The 21993-nt window shown below is 40.8% G+C and overlaps 1 protein-coding gene across 11 annotated transcripts in view; it reads right to left on the bottom strand.

Moving 5' to 3' along the window:
* LOC134351828 (rho GTPase-activating protein 17-like) overlaps nt 1-21993 on the bottom strand; it is a 183849-nt gene that overhangs the window by 107065 nt on the left and 54791 nt on the right. For 9 of the 11 annotated variants that reach the window (XM_063058583.1, XM_063058580.1, XM_063058578.1 and 6 more), the window contains one exon: nt 9348-9387. In XM_063058583.1, coding sequence (XP_062914653.1) covers nt 9348-9387 — 40 coding nt within the window. Of the gene's footprint in view, nt 1-9347; nt 9388-16283; nt 16303-21993 lie in introns of those variants that run through there. The other 2 variants (XM_063058577.1, XM_063058581.1) reach the window with 1 other exon arrangement.

Raw genomic sequence — 21993 nt, 5'->3', positions numbered from 1 at the left:
TTTGTATGCTTGAAACATGTTGTCAACTAGCTGCATGCAATTGGTGCTTTGTCGTTGTCAAGAAAAATTCAACAACATCCTTGAATGCTTTCCACGTGATTTTCCCCAGTCCCACTGGAAGTTCTTTGAGTTGCCTGTCATTAATGACCTGTTTGATATATGGACTAACAAAAATGCCTTCCTTAATCTTGGGAAACATCTGTCCAAATATCGAAATCCTTCATGGAAATTTTTGTGATTGGTGACAGCAGGTTCCATCCTTGCAGACTTGAAACCAGTAATTCTACTTCTGCCTTTGACAAACCCAAGTCTCTGACCAGGTCATTTAACTCAGACAGAGTTATCAGATGAGACTCACTTGACATAAAGGATTCAAAATATGTATCGGTATTAGTGCCGTTTTCCACCCCTGGCTCATGCATTATGACATCTTCGTCTGCCTCCTCTAGACGCCATGTCTCTGATGGCTTTAGTATTGAAAAGTTATCATCATGCAGCACAGATCTCCTGGCTGAAGGGAGGCTGGGGTATTCAATGGATTTCTTGTTTTTAACAGAGAAACCAGACACACCGGTCAGAAAGAAGCAGTCTGTCACTGGATCCTTCTGCTCTTGCCATATCATCATGATAGTGAATGGCATTAAGTCAAGCTCTAAGATTGACAGTGTATGTTGCACAACAAATGTGCGGAGTCCAGGCTTTGTTTTAGTCGCCAATTTTACACCAAAAGTAGAGCTCATAGGCTTTCTTAATAAGAGGAGCTATGCCCCGTCTTCGAGATTTAAATGTATACTCACCACAAATATAATAAAAAGTATCGCAGCTGTTACAACATTGGCGAGACATTTTGCTATCACAAATACTCCTGATACCCCTTATACTTTATTATAATGAGTACACACAATATGCGCTGAGCATTTAGAGCACCCGCATCAATGTGATCTCAAACCAATATACATTTAAGTGCAATGCATAGAACGTTGTGTGTGTAATGCTTTTATAGCCTTTCTAAAACCTGTCCTGCCAAGCAGCACCTGTAAGACAGAAAATCTTTCAGCTTACATTGTGGGCAACACTTTAATTGACTTGTATTATGAATTGAAAGAACAAATATAGGCAATTTAAAAAAAAAATTGTGCATGATAGGGAAATTTCATGGTGATATTTGTGACCAGCATCCTAAAATAAACACGAAAATATTCAGGAAACAAAATCTTCATTGTCCAGTGATATCTGACCAGCACTGAAGTCAGACTCTGATCTGTAATTCCCAGGGTAATCCCTTCCTTTTACTGATTTCGACCAACACTGACTCAGTGGACAATCCTTTCACAACATTCTCCCATTCTGCAGTTCTGACAGTATTCCTAATTACCAATATCACTCCCCCATCTCTCTAACCTCCTTCCCTGTTCTTTCTGAAATATCTAAACACCAGAACCTCTAGCAGCTACTCCTGCACTTGTGACAGCCAAGTCAAAACACTGTAGTTCAAGTCCCATGTGTTGACCCATGCTCCAAGCTCATCACCCTTGTCCTAAATAGACACACTTTAACCCATGCCACTGACTACTATTTTGCACTATCAACTGCCTATCCTTTCTCACAGGAACTCTACATGCTGCATCTACCTGTACACCACATGCCCCATCTTCTGACCTATCACTCTGGTTCCTATCCCCCAGTAAACACTTAAATCCTCCCTAATAGCTCTAGCTAATCTGCCCGCAAAGATATTGACCCCTCACAACTTCAGGTGTAACCCAAACTTTTTGTACAGGGCATATTCCCCATAAGAAATTCCAAGGATCCACAAATCTGAAACTTTGCCCCCTGCACCATTTCCTCAGCCACACATTTCTCTGCCAAATCTATCTGTTCTTACTTTCACTGGTGTGCGGCACAGATGTAATCCAGAGATTGCTACCCTTGAGGTCCTGTTTTTCAGCTTCCTATCTAGCTCCCTATATTCTCTCTTCAGGACATCACTGTTTTGCCCACCAATGTGTGGTACCAAGATGTACCATGACTTCTGGTTGCTTCCCCCTTTCCATCCGCCAGTAGAATACTATGGACACAAGCTAAGATGTCTTGCTAAGCTAAGATGTCCCAGTACCTGGGAGGCATAGTACCATCTGGGAGCCTCTTTCACAACCACAGAATTTCCTGTCTGCTCTGCTGACTATTGAATCTCCGATCACCACTACTGCACTCTTTCCCCACCTCCTTTCTGAGCCACAAACCAGACTCAGTGGCAAAGAACCAGTCATTGCGGGTTTCCCCTGGTAGGTCATCCTCCTCAACAGTATCCAAATCATTATATATGTTACTGAGGGGAATAGCTATAGTGGTACTCTACACTGTCTGCCTATTCCCTTTCCCTCTCCTGATAGTCTCCCAGCTACCTGCCTCCTGCAGCTTAGGGGTAACAACCTGCTCATATCTATCACCTCCACATTCTCTCTTATGAGCTGAAGGTCACCCAGCTGTAGCTCTAGTTCTCTAACAAAGTTCAAAGTAAATTTATTATCAAACTACATATACAGTGTCTTGAAAGAGTATTCACTCCCCACGATTTTCACATTTTACTGTCTTCATTTTTTTGAAATTTAAAATACATTGTGGGCCGGCTGGCGGTGTAGTGTCATCAGCACTGGACTTCAAGGCAGAGTACAAACCCAGCTGGGTCCCAACCTGGGCAGCAGCAGTACCTGCAGAGAGGAAAAGCCTGGCAATCTACTTCGATCTCTTACCACGAAAACCCAATGGACCCTATGGTCCATGAGATCACGAAGAGTCAGACTCAACTAAACGACTGAACAACAACAACAAAAAAAAAAATTGAAGTAAGATTTTTGAGCTCATCTACAAAACATTGCATAACATCAAATCAAAAGAAAATTCCTGTCAACAATTCACTAAAAATTAAGAGCCAAAACTGCGAGGCTCTTTGTGTTCACCTCTTTGGTAATTACTATGCCTCAGTTGCAATCTGTGTATTACCTTACCAACTCACCCAATTTGTTGATATAGAAAATTGGAGGACTTGTTTTCAATGAATTCCTAAGAATAAATACAGGTCCACAATCCCTTACCCGAAATTCTGAAATCCGAAAAGCTCCGAAAACCGAAGTTTTTTTCATAGAGTGTGAAGCGTGTTGTAACAAGGCTCGTTTGGCGCGCCAACAGCTAACATCACTCAGGTGTGACGTGGCAGCACTAGTAGAGGCCGCCATACGTCAGTTGTGGATCAGCACTCGTACTGGTTACATGTGCATTTGCTGTTCGCTGATATTTTGTGTTCACTGTTGACTTTGTGTTTAATTTCACTGTGAAAATGTCAAAAAGAGCTGCAGATACCCCTATGGGTAACAATGAGAAAAAATGAAGGAAGTATCTACCATTATCAATAACGCAGAAAATATTGAGGGTTGGCTGCAGAAATTTAAGAAGCGTCATGGTGTAAAATATCTGAAAATTTGTGGTGAAAAAGCTTCTGCTGATCATGAAGCAGCTGAAAATTTACATTGACATATTTGCCAAGATAATATCTGATGAAAACCTTACAATGCTGATGAACAAATTTACAATGCTGATGAAACAGCTTTGTACTGACACTATGTTCCTAGAAAAACATGTGATACAGTGAAAATCTGTGATTAGTTAATTGCTGGCCTTGAACAATGTGCATTTATCAGTGAGCAAGGGATTATGGCAGTTTACTCAGTTAAAGAGAGTTTAAATGAGACAGATGACACTTGAAGTCTTTAAAAATGCTGTCTGTCATACTGTTGCTTCATAACTTGAGAATCCTGTTCCTGGCCCATCAGGTACCTGTAGAGTATTTATCTTTGTTTTGCCAGACATAATGCAACTTAACTAGAGCTATCTGTACGTATATGTCTTGAACTTGTATATGTCCTAGAGTATTTATGTTCTACATTTATTCCAGTAAGTCACTTACCATCTGTTTGATTCGGTTTGTTTGGAGCTGTGTATTTTTATGTTTTACTTAATGTTTTTGCTGTACTAGTGTATTTATGGTCTATAATTATCCCACTATTTAATTTATCAGTATATTACTCCATAAATAAACTGTAATAGTATTTGTAAAAGAGCGCGGATCGGGAAAACCCGCAAGTTCTCTCTCCAGCACTCGTTGTTTGAGCATTTGCAGATTTTTTTTCTTGTCATTATTCCTTAAACAATACAGTATAACAACTATTTACATAACATTTACTTTGTATTAGGTATTATAAGTAATCTAGAAATGATTTAAAGTATACCGCAGGATGTGCGTAGGTCCGGAGCTCCCCCGGGTCCTAAAGTCCACCACACTGAGACAGGTTAATTACTAATATAATTATCAATTTTTTGAAATCTTAAAAATTCTGAATTCCGAAATGCAACTGGCCCCAAGGATTTCAGATAAGGGATTGTGGACCAGTACACCCTCTCTCTCTAAGGTCCAATAGTACAGTCGATTTTCAACAGACCAAACCAAAGTGAAGACAAAAGAACATTCAAAGCAAATCAGAGAACCACAAATCTGGGGAAGGGTACAAACTCATCTCAAAAGGCACTGAACATATTCAGAAAGTGTCACCTAGAATATACCGCAAAGATGTGGAAGAATGTCTTGTGATTGGATGAGACTAAAGTGGAACTTTTTGGCCTCAACACTAAGTGGTACGTGTGGTGTAAATTTAAAACTATGCATTAACCAGGTAACAACATCCCAACTGTAAAGAATGAAGATCATGTTATGGGGATGCTTTACAGCAGCAGATACTGAAAATCTGGTCAGGACTGATGGGAAGATGAATGCTGCTAATTACAGCGAGATCCTGGATAAAAACCAGAAAGGGGAGGAAGCTCACCTTTCAACCATGGAGAGGCTTCAAATGAAGAAAATCGATGTCTTGGTGGACCAGAGTCCTGCCTTAACCTGATCAAACATCTCTGATAAGACCTGAAAATTGCCATATAAGGCTGCTCCCCCAACTAACATGGCACAGCTTGAGCAATTTTGCAAGGAGGAATGGGCAAATCTTGCTCCATCACATTGTGTAAAGCAAATAAGAGTCTTATCCAAAAAAGACTACTGGCTGTAAAGATTTGATGTTTTGGGCTAAGACCCCTCACCAATGTTCTGATGAAAGGTTTCAGCCTGAAATGTCAACTGTTTACTTTTGTCCATAGATCCTGCCTGGCCTGCTGAGTTCCTCCAGCATTTTGTGGGTGTTGCTTTGGATTTCCAGTTATCTGCAGATTTTCTCATGTTTGTGGGACTACTGGCTGTAATAACTGTGAGAAATGGTTCAGCAAAGTACTGAGCAAAGGGGGAGGAATACTTTTGAACTGATGACATTGCAGTTTTTGAACTTTTAGATTTTCATGCTTTACAATTTTCCCTGTTTTTTGGGCTGTACTGGGGCAAAAAGGAGCATATGATTCACAAAAAAAATCTCAGTTAAATTGATCAAAATTCCTAGTTGTAATACTTATTTATGTGAACAAAGGGTTGGAGGTTAAATACTTTGACAAGGCATTGCACGTCTCCATATAGAACCTTGAGATTCATTTTCCTGTGGGCATTCAGAGTAAATACAAGATACACAATGTCTATAAAAATCTGCCGCTGGATGCACTCATGCAGATGTAGTTATCAAAGAGATTAGGTTTTCCAGATCACCTACATCTGACATAAAGTACACACCACTGATCCTGCTTCCATTCTCATTACTCCAGACAGGTAATAATAGACGGAGAAAGAAAGAAGGAAAGAAACTTACCAGAAACTTCACTTAACCTCCATCTTTCTTCACTGAGGCCTCTTGAGCCAAGGCCTCAAACTCTCCACTCCAACAATGTCCACTTCACTTAAACCTCACATCTTTTTCTAGTCGTTTGCCAAGTGTTTAATAAACTACGATATCTCAAGCCCACCAAATATTTCTAAAGGGCACCCCTCACATTTTAAATCTCACACATACTACCCGAAACAAGCAAATACTCACAATATTTCAAGCCCACAAAAAAGTAAAAATGATTCAATTTTTATGGAGATATATTTATTACTTTAGAAAAATTCAAAATATATTTGAAGTTCTCAGTGACAATGTAACAAATGTCAAGAGCTTAGAATTTGAATCCAAGTATCAATTTTGGACAAATAATGGAAATGATTTCCATTGGACAGTAGATTGCATTAAAGGGTATGTTAGCTCAGCAAGGAAGTCAAGAAAGTACTAGATGAATGAAACAGGAAAGTTTGAAAAACCATCAGGAAGGAATATAGCTTTAAACTAGATTTGAAATTTATATCCTCAGGAAGGACAAAAGTACCTCACAACCTAAATAATGAATGTAAACATAGAAAACAGAAAATAGGTGCAGGAGTAGGCCATTCGGCCCTTCGAGCCTGCACCGCCATTCAGTATGATCATGGCTGATCATCCAACTCAGAACCCTGTACCAGCCTTCCCTCCGTACCCCGTGATCCCTTTAGCCACAAGGGCCATATCTAACTCCCTCTTAAATATAGCCAATGAACTGGCCTCAACTGTTTCCTGTGGCAGAGAATTCCACAGATTCACCACTCTCTGTGTGAAGAAGTTTTTCCTAATCTCGGTCCTAAAAGGCTTCCCCTTTATCCTCAAACTGTGACCCCTCGTTCTGGACTTCCCCAACATCGGGAACAATCTTCCTGCATCTAGCCTGTCCAATCCCTTTAGGATTTTATACGTTTCAATCAGATTCCCCCTCAATCTTCTAAATTCCAACGAGTATAAGACTAGTTCATCCAGTCTTTCATCATATGAAAGTCCTGCCATCCCAGGAATCAATCTGGTGAACCTTCTTTGTACTCCCTCTATGGCAAGGATGTCTTTCCTCAGATTAGGGGACCAAAACTGCACACAATATTCCAGGTGTAGTCTCACCAAGGCCTTGTACAGCTGTAGTAGTACCTCCCTGCTCCTGTACTCGAATCCTCTTGCTATAAATGCCAGCATACCATTCGCCTTTTTCACCGCCTGCTGTACCTGCATGCCCACTTTCAATGACTGGTGTATAATGACACCCAGGTCTCGTTGCACCTCCCCTTTTCCTAATCAGCCACCATTCAGATAATAATCCGTTTTCCTGTTTTTGCCACCAAAGTGGATAACTTCACATTTATCCACATTAAATTGCATCTGCCATGAATTTGCCCATTCACCTAACCTATCCAAGTCACTCTGCATCCTCTTAGCATCCCCCTTACAGCTAACACTGCCACCCAGCTTCGTGTCATCCGCAAACTTGGAGATGCTGCATTTAATTCCCTCATCCAAGTCATTAATATATATTGTAAACAACTGGGGTCCCAGCAGTGAGCCTTGCAGTACCCCACTAGTCACTGCCCGCCATTCTGAAACGGTCTCGTTTATTCCCACTCTTTGCTTCCTGTCTGCTAACCAATTCTCTATCCACATCAATACCTTACCCCCAATACCGTGTGCTTTAAGTTTGCACACTAATCTCCTGTGTGGGACCTTGTCAAAAGCCTTTTGAAAATCCAAATATACCACATCCACTGGTTCTCCCCTATCCACTCTACTAGTTACATCCTCAAAAAATTCTATGAGATTCGTCAGACATGATTTTCCTTTCACAAATCCATGCTGACTTTGTCCGATGATTTCACCGCTTTCCAAATGTGCTTTTATCACATCTTTGATAACTGACTCTAGCAGTTTCCCCACCACCGATGTTAGGCTAACGGGTCTATAATTCCCTGGTTTCTCTCTCCCTCCTTTTTTAAAAAGTGGGGTTACATTAGCCACCCTCCAATCCTCAGGAACTAGTCCAGAATCTAACAAGTTTTGAAAAATTATCACTAATGCATCCACTATTTCTTTGGCTACTTCCTTAAGCACTCTGGGATGCAGACCATCTTGCCCTGGAGATTTATCTGCCTTTAATTCCTTCAATTTACCTGTAAGATGTTTGTTAATTTACTGCAGGTTTGCATGTCAACATTTTACTATTAATGACAAAGAGAGGGGAGAGATGATACACTGAGATAAAGGATAGGGGCAATGAGAGAGAGAATACACATGTGAATGAGTGCAAGGAGAAAAAAAACAAACGACAAACAAGATTTGCGTACAAACTGAAACACAAGCATTTTACTGTCAGTCTTGATTCAATGAACTTAAGGCAACTCTCTTTGGAAGAAATGGGTTTGGTTCTGGAAGGTAAACACTCCCAAGTATGTGCTTCATCTGAATAATAAACCAAGCAAATCTGCAACCTCTTAGAAACAGTTAACAGCAGCTGACAGGCCTACAAAGGCACTGATTCAGCCAAAAGCAGTCTTTCTACACTCAGGGTTTTGGAAAGTTTATTGGAATAGTTCTAATCTTAATAAAAATGTGAATTTTCCAAGAATTGAAGAAAATAATTAACTTCAAGTAAAGAATACTTAAGTCAAGAGCAGCCATTTCCTTTAGTTTAAAAAAACACCTTGCTTATTAGAAATCCCAAGTTACTGGAAAAAGCCCCTCAGTTAAAATGGCCAATTTTCTGGCAGATGTCCTAAATCAGAAAAGAAATCTTTTACTTCTAATATTCACATCTCTTTAAAGGATTAATTAAATGAATACTAATCATGATTTTTTTATTAACATATAAAGATCTTAGAATAACTATTTGCTTCAAGATCATTCCAGTGCTAGCTTTTCAGAGGACATAGCTCCAAGAAATGTTTTGTTTGAGGTGTGCACGAACCATGTTATTGTGGATAAGATGCCAAAGCTAACGGCAGCAACCTTCCTGTATTTACTTTTACCCTCTAAATTCCAAGGTCTTCAAGGGCTGCATTACATGTGGAGAAAGCAGCTGGGAATTAAACTCCCTGTGGAATTCAAGTCGAGCCAAGGCAGAGCTTATATTCAAGAAATCTAGCTAGCAAAGGACAGCCTCACAGTACTACCAATGACACAACCCCACCACCACTTAATGCTTCTCAACTGTTCTCATTTAGTGGAATGATAAGTTAGAATTGAAAACAAGGAAAATAATGCAACTCTTCCATTACTTTTAGTTGGTATTAGCATAAAGAAAATTTTCAGTAGCTGATCTGAAAATTGTCTGTTCAGAACCCAGAACTTGTTTTAGTTCGGGAATCTAGATCACAGTCTGTGACAAAAGGCTAATCTCTCTCCTGCCTCTCTGGCTATCCATCCCAAAGGATGATGATGGTTCCTTTCAGTTTTCTAAAAGGAACAGCATGTGCGTGAATGGATTTTAGGTGAGTAGGGGGTTGCACACAATAACAAAATCAGAAGGAGAGCCTTTACCTGCAGCAGGTCATCGCTAAGTACCTCCGTCTTCTCAGCTCTGAAACATAAAACAATGATTAGAATCACATCTGAAATTGTGGGAAGAGTAGAAAACATAGTTCTGTGTTCCACAACTTGTGAAGCCTTTTCACGTTTGCTGAGTAAATTCCCCCTCCAAAAGTCTACCCATACGCAGCTCTAACACATTTTCATCAACAATTAACTCTCAACATGCATTAGTCGTAATCATTTAAATTAAGCAATTCTATTAAATTCCCATCACAAAATACTATACAACCTATTTTGGAGTAACTTTTCTCTCATTCAGTGCTGGATTTAACACAACAAACCTGTCAATTCCGAGTTAACAAAGGGAATACACCTGTACGAGGGGTGATTGATAAGTTTGTGGCCTAAGGCAGAAGGAGATTAGTTATTAATTTCCAACTTTCTGCATTATCACTCAAAGATTTGAACTGCATGTGCATGTAACAGACATCCCACCCTGCAAAAACTCATTTCAGGGAGGTAGCACCATCAATTTGCGGGAGACTTCTGGGAGAGGTGGGATGCCAGCCAGCTAGTTTAAATAACGTTAGCTATGCTAATAAACGAATGACACCTGTCAAACTCACCTCAACATGTCTTTTACAGTCTTAACCCACCATGGGCAATAGAAGAGTCATTGTTGCAAACAGTGCAGCGAGCAACACTCATTATTTTGACCCCTATTAGGCAGGGGTACATTTTAGTGTAGTCTGGGGTGATGTACGTTTTATATTTTTTTTGGAACACTCTGTCATGGCGCTCTCTCTCTCTCTCTCTCTCTCGTGGTCGCTCGCGTGCTCTCAAGTGCTCTCGCTTACTTTCTCTCTCGCTCGCTCTCTCTCCCTCGCGTGCTCTCGCTCGCTCGCTCGCTTGCTTGCTTTCTCTCTCTCTCTCTCTCGCTCTCAAAAAAATTGATTTCTGTGATATTGTATATAATTTGCGGGCATCAGGGAGCCACTATTAATATGCAGGAGACTCCCGGAAGTTCCGGGAGAGGTAGGATGTCTGATGTAACGAGAACGTCTTGGACCTCCAGGTGGTCCACAGCAGAGGTGATTGATAAGTTCATGGCCTAAGGTAGAAGGAGATTAGTTAACGTCAAACTTTCTGCATTTTCACTCAAAAGAGTGGAACTGCATGTGCATTTAACGAGAGCTGTATAACTCATCTCCTTCTACCTTAGGCCACAAACTTATCAATCACCCCTACTGTGGACTACTTTTGGAGGTCCAAGACGCCGACTTCTACAAAGAAGGGATCCGTATGCTCCATGACCGCTGGACTAAGTGTGTAAATGTAGGAAAAATAAATATGCTAGGTTTTCTAAAATTGACTCCTTCTACCTTAGGCCACAAACTTATCAATCACCCCTCATAAGTCATGGATATTCAACCGGAAACTGACAATGCCAAGGATCAGTGCATTGATGAGTAAAAGGAGAGTCCAAGAGCAAGACTTTGGAGGACACCAAAAGCCATAACACTCAACATAATAAATTCCACTTGTCACTGCTCTGCCCATCTTACCAACAATATTACTGGGGACAGGTTCAGAGAGGTTGAGTGATGGACATATCCAAGGAATCTCCAGGAAATTATGAAAATGTTTTGGGGGAACGGTTCCAGGAACATTGAGGAAAATTCTCCAGTTGATCAAATTTGGACCTACACATGCAAATCCTCAGGACCTTCAGGTCACAAACTCCAATTGGTGTGCATACACCCCACACATTAGGAATTGTAGATGTGACAAGTGTAGCTAGTGGTCTGAGGTCTGTCTCCATGGAAAAATTCTTGTTCATACAATTGAAGATAAACATGAGAAAGATGGCAGAGGGACAAGAATAAAGGATGAATGTAAATGTCTTACACACGGCTTCAATGGCACCCTTTAATCCTCAAACACATTGGAATAGAAAATCATGTAAATAATGGTACATGGTAGGCAGAACGCTACAGTAGGAAATCCTACGGGTGTCCAACATCTAACTTTACACAGTATTTTACTAATTCCCCAGTGAGCAATTCTTGGTTAAAACCAGGACCATGAGAAATTAGAAATAGTTCACCGGAAACATTCTGCTCAACTTCCTTGGCACATTAATAGTGCAACCACCAGACACAAGTTAGGAAGGCTGAGTCTGCATCAATTGCAAGTTGCATTCAGAAGAGATAACCTCCCTGTTCAGAATTCCAGTATTAGCTAATTGGCTTAAATATCTTTTTTTCTTTGTAGTTATTTCAATCTCCCCATCTGCAAGTTTAATCAGACCTAAAATGCAATAACAGAATTATGGATGTTGCCTGTCCTGGGGTAGGAGGAGGTGGAGGTGGGTGTGGGTGTGGGAGAGAGGTGGGGGGAAGGGCGAAAGAGGGGAGAGAGGGGGGAGATAGATGGAGAGGAAGAGAGAGGGGTAACATGAAAGGGGTTTGTTTCGCTGCTGTCTTCAGACCATAAGACAGGCAGAATTAGGCTATTCAGTCCATCAAGTTTCTCTTAACTCCATTCTCCTGCCTTCTCCTCGTAACCTTTGAAGCCCCTACTAATCAAGAACCTCCTAATGACTGAGCCTTCACACCATCTGTGGCAATGTATTCACAAAATCACCAACCTCTGGCTAAAGAAATTCCTCATGTTCTAAAGGCATGCCCTTCCAGTCTGAGGCTGCGTATTCTTGTCTTAGACTTGTCCACTAATTGAACATCCTCTCAACTTTCACTCCATTTAGGCATTTTAATAATTGATAAGTTACATTGAGGTATCCCCTCATTCTTCTAAACTCCAGTAAGTAAAGGCCCAGGGACATCAAACACTCCTCAAATGCTTACCCTTTCATTCTTCATTATTCTTGTGCACATCCTCTGCGCCTTCTCTTTTTCCGAGCACATGCTTTCTTAGATAAGGGGCTCAAAACTGCTCACAATACTCAAAGTACAGACTGACCATTGCCTTATAAAGCTTCAGCAACAAATTCTTGCTTTTATATTTTAGTCCTCCTGAAATAAATGCTAGCATTCCGTTTGCCTTCCTTACCACTGGCTCAAGCCTACAAGTTAACTTTTAGAGGATACCGCACTTGAACACCTGTTTTCTGAATTCGTTCCTCAACCCTATTCAGAAAATAGGGATTCCTTCTCGGAAAGTGCTTGACCATACACTTCTTTACACTATATTCCATCTGCCATTTGTTTGACTATTCTCCTAATTTACAGACTCCCTGCTTGCTCAACACTAACTGCCCCTCTTCCCCCGTCTATTATTGTATCATCCAAACTTGGTCGTAAAGCCATCAATTCCATCATCCAAACCACTGACTTAAAACATGAAACACTTGGTCCCAAAACTGACCTACAGTGCCTATAAAAAGAATTCACCCCCCACCCCCCGTGGACGTTTTCATTTTTTATTGTTTTACAACATTGAATCACAGTGGATTTAATTTGGCTTTTTTTTGACACTAATTACCAGAAAAAGACTCTTTTGTGTCAAAATGAAAACCGATCTCTACAGTGATCTTAATTAATTACAAATATAAAACACAAAATGATTGATCACATAAGTATTCACTCCCTTTAATATGACACACCAAATCATCAGTGATGTAGCCAATTGGTTTTAGAAGTCACATAATTAGTTGGAGATCACCTGTGTGCAATCAAGGTGTTTCAATTGAATGTAGTAAAAATACTCCTGTATCTGGAAGGTCCAACTGCTTTTGTGGTGATAATGTATCTTTAAGTTAAATGTCAGAAGAAGGAGGTGGTCCAACTGCAGGTGCGTCAGGATCCTGGCAAAAACTACACCATCATCATCATAAGGTGCTATGCCCAGTTTGAGCTTTGACTGCCATGGCCCAACACACTCCTGTTTCGGGTCAAGTTGATCAATTCATTGGTATTCATTTCCAGTTCTCTGGCTGCTGTCTCCATCATCATTTTTCTTTGACTTCCTCTTGCTTTCTTCCCTTCAATCTTTCCCATAATTACCATGCATCCTAACTCCTCTTTCCTAATCACATGTTTAATGAAGTTACGTTGCCTTTTCATGATCTCATACATTATTTCTCTTTTTGTGTTTGCTCTGTTCATGACATCCTCGTTAGATATTCGTTTTGTCCATGATATTCTTTGCATCCTCTTCAAAAACCACATCTCTGCTGCTACAATTTGTTTCCTCATGTTACTAGATATTGTCCAACATTCTGAGCCATATAACATAACTGGATAAACGTAACATTTCATTCCGGGGTGTGACTCTAAACTGCAACCGGTGATGAAGCTCTGATTGGGGATTTTCAGAGCTTTGGGGAAAGTGGAGTTACCCCTTAGTCATTCATTGCTCCAAGGGTCACTCTGACCCGGAACGGTAGCACCTGCAAGGGTTCCTGCTCCGGATACAAGCGAAGGCCAACAGCAGATCCGGCAGGTTCAGTAACTGAACTTATGACAGAGAAGGCGGATGAGCAAGGACCTCAAATGTCAACTGCTATAGTACAGGAGGATGAACATTTGGGAAGAGAAATGGCGATTTCTTTAGTTCGCCCAATGGTAGGCAACAGCAAACCACCGTTGCTAGATACTAGGTTTCTCAGAATTTATTTGCTAAGAAAAACTACACCATGAAGACAAAAAAAAACTCGTCAGGAGATGGATACAAGAAAATTTCTAAGTCCCTGAATATCCCTTGGAGTACAGTTAAGTCAATCATCAAGAAATGGAAAGAACATGGCACAGCTGTAAATCTACCTAGAGCAAGCCATCCTCAAAAATTGAAAGAAGGGGACTAGTGAGGAAGGCCACTAAGAGACCTGACAGTTCTGAAGGAGTCACAAACTTCAATGGCTGAGATGGGAGAGACTGCGCATACAACAGATGCCCAGGTGCTTCACCAGTCGCAGCTTTATAGGAGAGTGGCAAACAGAAAGCCATTGTTGAAAAAAATCTCACATGAAATCTCAGCTAGAATGTGCCAGAAAGGCATGTGGGAGACTCTGAAGTCAGGTGGAAGAAGGATCTATTGACTGATGAAACCAAAACAGAGCTTTTTAGACCAAACACCGCACATCATCAAAAACACACCATCCCTACCATGAAGCATGGTGGTGGCTGCATCATGTTGTGGGGATGCTTCACTGCAGCAGGCCCTGGAAGGCTTGTGAATATAGAGGATAAAATTAATGCAGCAAAATACAGGGAAATCCTGGAGGAAAACCTGATGCAGTCTGCAAGAGAATTGCGACTTGGGAGAAGATTTGTTTTCCAGCAACACAATGACCCCAAGCTTAAAGCCAAAACTACACAGAAATAGCTTAAAAACAACAAAGTTAATGTCCTGGAGTGACCAAGTCAGAGTACAGACCTTGATCCAATCGAGAATTTGTGGCTGGATTTGAAAAGGGGTGATCACTCACAATCTCCATGCAATCTGACACAGCTTGAACAGTTTTGTAAAGAATGGGGAAAAATTGCAGTGTCCAGATGTGCAAAGCTGATGGAGATCTATCCACACAGACTCAAGACTGTAATTACTGCCAAAGGTGCATCTACTAAATACTGACTTAAAGGGAGTGAATACCTATGCATTCAATTATTTTGCATTTAATAATTGTAATAGGTTTGGACCAATTTGTAGGAATTTGTTTTCACTTTGACATGAGTCTTTTCTGATGATCAGTGTGAAAAAGTCAAATTAAATCCACTGTGATTCAATGTTGTAAAACAATAAAACATGAAAACTTCCCGGGGGGGGGGGTGAATACTTTTGTAGGCACTGTATGTGGAACATCACTAGTCACTGGCAGTCAACTAAAAAAGGTCCCCTTTATCCTCACTCTTTTGCCTTCTGCCAGTCCCAGTCTCTCTCTATGCTAGAATCTTTCCTGTAATACCATTAATACCATGGACTCTTGTTTAGCAGCCTCATGCGCGTCACCTTGTCAAATCCTTCTGAAATCCCAAGTAAACAGCATCCACTGACTCTCCTTTGTCTATCCAGCCTGTTATTTCCTCCAGGACCTCCAATAAATTTGGCAAGCAAGATTTCCCCTTAAGGAAACCATGCTGACTTGGCCTATTTTATCATGTTCTTTCAAGTACCCCAAAGCCTTCATTGAAATGAACTCTTAACAACATGCCAACCACTCAAGTCAGGCCAACCAGCCTATAATTTCCTGCCTTTTGTCTCCCTCCCATCTAAAGAGTGGACTGACTCATTTTTTTTTTGTAACTTTCCAGTCCTCTGGAACCATTCAGAATTCAGTCTCTGGAAAATCACTACTAATGCCTCCATAATCTCTTCAGCTACCTCTTTCAGATTCTGGGGTGTAGTCCATCTGGTCCAGATGATTTGTTTGTTTTGCTGCTGTTATTGCTGCTACTTGTGTTGCTCTGCTGAACATTGTGGGCATTCTATGTCGGCGTCGGAATGTGTGGTGACACTGATGGCCTCCCCTCAGTACATCCTTTAGTGTTTTGATGTACATCTCAGAAATAATTCTTTCTTTTAATCTTGTTATTTAAGGCAGGATACACATGCACCAGAGATAAGGATCATGAAGAAAAATTACTCAGAATGGACCCATGCCATATGGAATTTAAAAGAATAAGCATTTTATTTTGCAGGATCTAGTAAAGAAAATTTGGCAAGCATGTTTCCCTTGGCAGGGCAAATCCAGAATTTGGCATTGAATTGAATTGACTTGATTTCTTACATCCTTCACATACATGAGGAGTAAAATTATTTATGTTACGTCTCTGTCTAAATGTGCAATCATAGTAATTTATAATAAATAGGAGTCAATGTAACATAGGCATAATTTCAAGATAAGGGATTGCCATTTAAATCTAGCAACCACAATCATGTTAAATGGTGGACCAGTCTCAATGCCATGTAGCCAACAATACTCACATTTCTTAAGTTCTCAATTAGACTTCACCCTGAAAAAGTCAAATAATTGGAAAGCATTTCATGTTCGGCTTCCGGTACAAGCTGCATAATCTTACAGGTGTCATGAGATTTATAAAATATCTTTTCCACCTGGCCTAGATCATCAAATAGAATTGTACACATATCGCAAATATTTGAACTAACCCTCCCTCCTCCAACCACTATGTAGTGTCTTCTACTTTGGACTAGCAGCCAGCGCGTGCAGTTTTTGTTTCAGTATCACATTCCAAAGTGTTCTGAACAACAGCGATGCCTCTGATTGCAAGCATGAATCTTGATTTCCAGGTTCAAGACTGCTGAGAAATTGTACTAGCCAAGTTTATTCAAAAATAGTTTACAATATCTTATCAATCTTTGACCATTACTTATTGCATGCTCTTGACTGGAGTTGCTGATGTACAAGAATTTAGCTATCAAATTCTGTGCTGCTATTTGCTAGTTATAAACAAAGTAGCAGGGAGAGAAAGATGTGATAAAGAGTGCAACTGCACAACTGTTGGAAGAAATGACAAAAGATAATGTGCTGGATTTGGAACTTGTAGAGTAAAAATGTAAAGAACAAGGGAACTCTTTGATCCTTGTTTTTTTTGCTTCAGATTCCAGCATCTGCAGTCCTTCCTGTCATCCAATAAAGGGAATGGTATTGTGATAGTGTGCTGAGATCTGATAAGATTATGAGCCTCACAGACGGAGTAAATAGCTAATATCTTTATCCCAGGGATGAAATGTCTAATACCAGAGGATGTGCATTGAAAGTGAGAGGGCCAAGTTCAAAGGCGATGTGCGGGGTAAGTTTTTTTTATACACACAGAGCAGTGGATGTCTGGAAGGCACTGCCAGGGCCGGTTGTGGAGACAAATTTGTTAGAGGTGTTCGAGAGCCTCTATAACAGGCATATGAATGTGGACATTATTGATTAGTTTAAACACAAGGAGATTCTGTAGATGTTGGAAATCCAGAGTAACACCCACAAGATGCTGGAGGAACTTAACAGGTCTTGGTGCAAAACCTGACCTGCTGAGGTTCTTCAGCGTTTTGCGTAGGGTTTAGTTTAGCTGGGCATTTAATAAGTATGGCAGAATGAGGAATTGAGGATACAAAAAAATCATTTTGAACCTATGTAACCGCTGGCTAAAAGAATAATTGGGACTGAATAGGAACCCTTGAACTGAAGTAAACCCTGTCTTCAGTAGTTAGCTAAAAAACCGGATTATACTAGTTCTCCCTTGGTGTGCAGAGAGACACTGAGATTTTGATAACATTGTACAGTACCCTCGTTTGAGTAGGGGGAGGAGGACTCACCGATAAGGACAGGAATGAATATCCATCTGTAATTAAGTCAGGGCCAAGCAAAAGGAATAACATAAGGACTGGACAGTACATCCATCTTAGTGGATTTAGTGGACTCTCTTATCTAAATATTTAAGTTTTGCTCCAACAGACTTGGTGAGAGTACCAGTTCTAATAACATCTTGCAACAGTAATGTATGGAGCTTACTATGTATAAATATGTGGCTGTAACCTAAGTGGGCCCACTTGTCGGATGGTGGCAGTACTTGCGTGCCTTCCCTTTGACAACTGGATCTCAAACTCTTGCAGGAGGGTGCGCAATAAACTCTTGTAACTATAAGAAGCTGGTCTCCCGAGTTTTATTCAGATTCGACTTTAACAAGAACATTAAGGGGGGCCAAAGGGCCTGTGTCTGTGCTGTCCTATGGCATTTTAGTACAAGGAGTAGTGGGATACAAGCCTAATGTGGGTAAAAGGGATTAGTGAGAAATATGTCACTCAGCCTGAAGGGTCAGTTCTCATGACTCTGTGAGCAACCCCTTAATTTGATACAGTAACTCCTGCTTCCAGACACCCAAGCCAAGGGAAACATCAATGCTGCATGTACCCTGCCAAAATCCTTGAATTTTGTTTTCTATATTTCAGTGAGATCATCTCAAGATAGTGAGTGCCTCTACTTCATCTTCCCTTTACAACAAACCTATAATGCCAGGAACTGATCCAGTGAATTTGTTTGTACTCCCTTTGTCAAGTATACTCTTCCTTAATGAAAACAAAAAATGCTGGAAAACTCAGCAGGTGAGGCAGCATCTGCGCACAGAAATCTATTTCAGGTCTGTGACTTCTTTCTTAACACCAGACCTGTACACAATGTCCCGGGTGCAGTGTCACCAGGGCTCTGTGTAACTAAAGCAAGGTGGTTATTATAATAAATATAGGGGAGAACCAGTGGATGTGGTATATTTGGATTTTCAAAAGGCTTTTGACAAGGTCCCACACAGGAGATTAGTGTGCAAACTTAAAGCACACGGTATTGGGGGTAAGGTATTGATGTGGATGGAGAATTGGTTAGCAGACAGGAAGCAAAGAGTGGGAATGAACAGGACCTTTTCAGAATGGCAGGCGGTGACTAGTGGGGTACCGCAAGGCTCAGTGCTGGGACCCCAGTTGTTTACAATATATATTAATGACTTGGATGAGGGAATTAAATGCAGCATCTCCAAGTTTGCGGATGACACGAAGCTGGGTGGCAGTGTTAGCTGTGAGGAGGATGCTAAGAGCTTGCAGAGTGACTTGGATAGGTTGGGTAAGTGGGCAAATTCATGGCAGATGCAATTTAATGTGGATAAATGTGAAGTTATCCACTTTGGTGGCAAAAATAGGAAAACAGATTATTATCTGAATGGTGGCCGATTAGGAAAAGGGGAGGTGCAACGAGACCTGGGTGTCATTATACACCAGTCATTGAAAGTGGGCATGCAGGTACAGCAGGCGGTGAAAAAGGCGAATGGTATGCTGGCATTTATAGCGAGAGGATTCGAGTACAGGAGCAGGGAGGTACTACTGCAGTTGTACAAGGCCTTGGTGAGACCACACCTGGAGTATTGTGTGCAGTTTTGGTCCCCTAATCTGAGGAAAGACATCCTTGCCATAGAGGGAGTACAAAGAAGGTTCACCAGATTGATTCCTGGGATGGCAGGACTTTCATATGAAGAAAGACTGGATGAACTGGGCTTGTACTCATTGGAATTTAGAAGATTGAGGGGGGATCTGATTGAAACGTATAAAATCCTAAAGGGATTGGACAGGCTAGATGCAGGAAGATTGTTCCCGATGTTGGGGAAGTCCAGAACGAGGGGTCACAGTTTGAGGATAAAGGGGAAGCCTTTTAGGACTGAGATTAGGAAAAACTTCTTCACACAGAGAGTGGTGAATCTGTGGAATTCTCTGCCACAGGAAACAGTTGAGGCCAGTTCATTGGCTATATTTAAGAGGGAGTTAGATATGGCCCTTGTGGCTACGGGGGGCAGGGGGTATGGAGGGAAGGCTGGGGCGGGGTTCTGAGTTGGATGATCAGCCATGATCATAATAAATGGCGGTGCAGGCTCGAAGGGCCGAATGGCCTACTCCTGCACCTATTTTTTCTATGTTTCAATCAACGATTTTCCGTGATGAACAATGTTTCATTCTTACACTATTTTAAGCATATTCCATCTCTTACAGTCGATTCTAGTTATTGGGGCATTAGTTAATCAGGTCAGTCGCTTATCAGGGACAACTCGTAAAACCCAAAAACAAATTGAAAAAATAGCCAGGATTCCTTTAGTTTATTTGGGACATGATACTACTTAATTGGGACAGAAGCCAGTTGCCAGACAGCTTCTATCATCAGTCATGTGTACTTGTGTGGCTGTCAGACACTACAGTCTGATCAGAGTGAGGTTTTTAAATAGTATCAGTTGCATGTGTTTATGTTCATAAAAGAGTGATCTTTGTCACTGATAGTTAGCGAGAAATATACAGTATAACAATTCAGAATTTGTTTTGCTCACTGCGGTTTAGGATTGGAGATGCCAGAAACTGCTGGGAGTGAAAATGAAACTATTTCACTACTTCCAGTTAGGAATTATGAAATATTTGAAGGTAGTTCAACAATCATCTTGAATGTTACATTGAAAATTAAGATTTGGAGAATGCAATTTTCAAAAACATTGTATTGAGGTAATCAATTATAAGCACTCGACACCTGTACTGATGTTGTTCATTTACAGTTAACCTAAATCAGGATGCTGTTCATCAACTATAGCTCAGTATTTAACATCATTCCCACAATCCTGACTGATAAGTTACAGAAGCTGGGTCTCTACCTCCCTCTGCAATCGGATCCTCGACATCCTAACCGGAAGACCACAATCAGTGCGGGATTGGTGATAATATCTCCTCTTCACTGACGATCAACACTGGTACACCTCAGGAGTATGTGCTTAACCCACTGCTCTACTTTCTCTATACCTATGACTGTGTGGCTAGGCATAGCTTGAATACCAACTATAAATTTGCTGAAGATACAACCATTGTTGGTAGCATCTCAGATGGAGACAAGAGGGGGTACTGGAGCAAGATAAACCAACTGGTGGAATGGTGCCGCAGCAACAACCTTGCTCTAAACATCAGTAAGATGAAACAGCTGATTGTGGACGTCAGGAAGGGCAAGACGAAGGAACACATACCGATCCTCACAGAGGGATCAGAAGAAGGGAGAGTGAGCAGTTTCAAGCTCCTGTGTGTTAAGATCTCTGAGCTCAACCTGGTCCTAACATATTGATGCAGGTATAAAGAAGGCAAGACAGTGACTATACTTCATTAGGAGTTTGAAAAGATTTGGTATGTCAACAAAAATATTCAAAAACTTCTATGGCGAGCATTCTGACAGGCTGCACTGTCTGGTATGGGGGGGGGGGGGGCTACTGCACAGGACCAAAAGAAACTGAAGAGGGTCGTAAATTTAGTCGGCTCCATCTTGGATACTAGCCTACAACATACCCAGGACATCTTCAAGGAGCGGTGTCTCAGAAAGGCAGTGTCTATTATTAAGGACCTCCAGCACCCAGGGTATGCCCTTTTCTCACTGTTTCCATCAGGTAAGTGGTACAGAAGACTGAAGACACACACTCAGCAATTCAGGAACAGCTTCGTCCCCTTTGCAATCTTATTGGTTTATGGACATTGAACATGTGAACACTACCTCACTTTTTAAATATATTATTTGTTTTTGCATGATTTTTCATCTATTCAATATACATATACTGTAATTTTGCCCGACGCCGGCCTCTAGGCCTGAGGCAACATAGTGGTAGTAGTATACTGTCAATTATTTATTATATATTTTCTTCTTCTACATTATGTATTGCATTGAACTACTGCTGCTAACTTAACAAATTTCACGACACATGCCGCTGATAATAAACATGATTCTGATCAAAAGAACATGACAGCATACACTGAATGTATTGCTCTGTTGATAACCATTAAATACAGGTATGGTATTGCAGTAGTATTGGTTGTGTTCTAATTTGTTCTGTATTGCATTGAAATACATAATTTAACACAGTTAATCGATAGTTTGTCTTTTTTTTTACACCTTTTTAATTATTTCCATGAATCTTCAGCCTTTTGGGTCATCTGCTAATTGGGCCAAAAAATGTCCCAGTTAACCAGAACCCACCGTACTTGTTACTGCCAAAATGGATGACCTCACATTTTTCCACACTGAATTTACATTACAGTCCTGGAAGATGATAAACAGGATAAGGGTGTCAGAACAAAAGAAGTTCATGATTTATGGGGGTTACACTGGTGAACATTCAAAATAAAACAACTT

Source organism: Mobula hypostoma, chromosome 9, assembly GCF_963921235.1.
Source record: "Mobula hypostoma chromosome 9, sMobHyp1.1, whole genome shotgun sequence".
Lineage (NCBI taxonomy): Eukaryota > Metazoa > Chordata > Chondrichthyes > Myliobatiformes > Myliobatidae > Mobula > Mobula hypostoma.
Note: the sequence above shows the minus strand (reverse complement) of the source record. Positions and strands in the feature narration are given on the sequence as shown.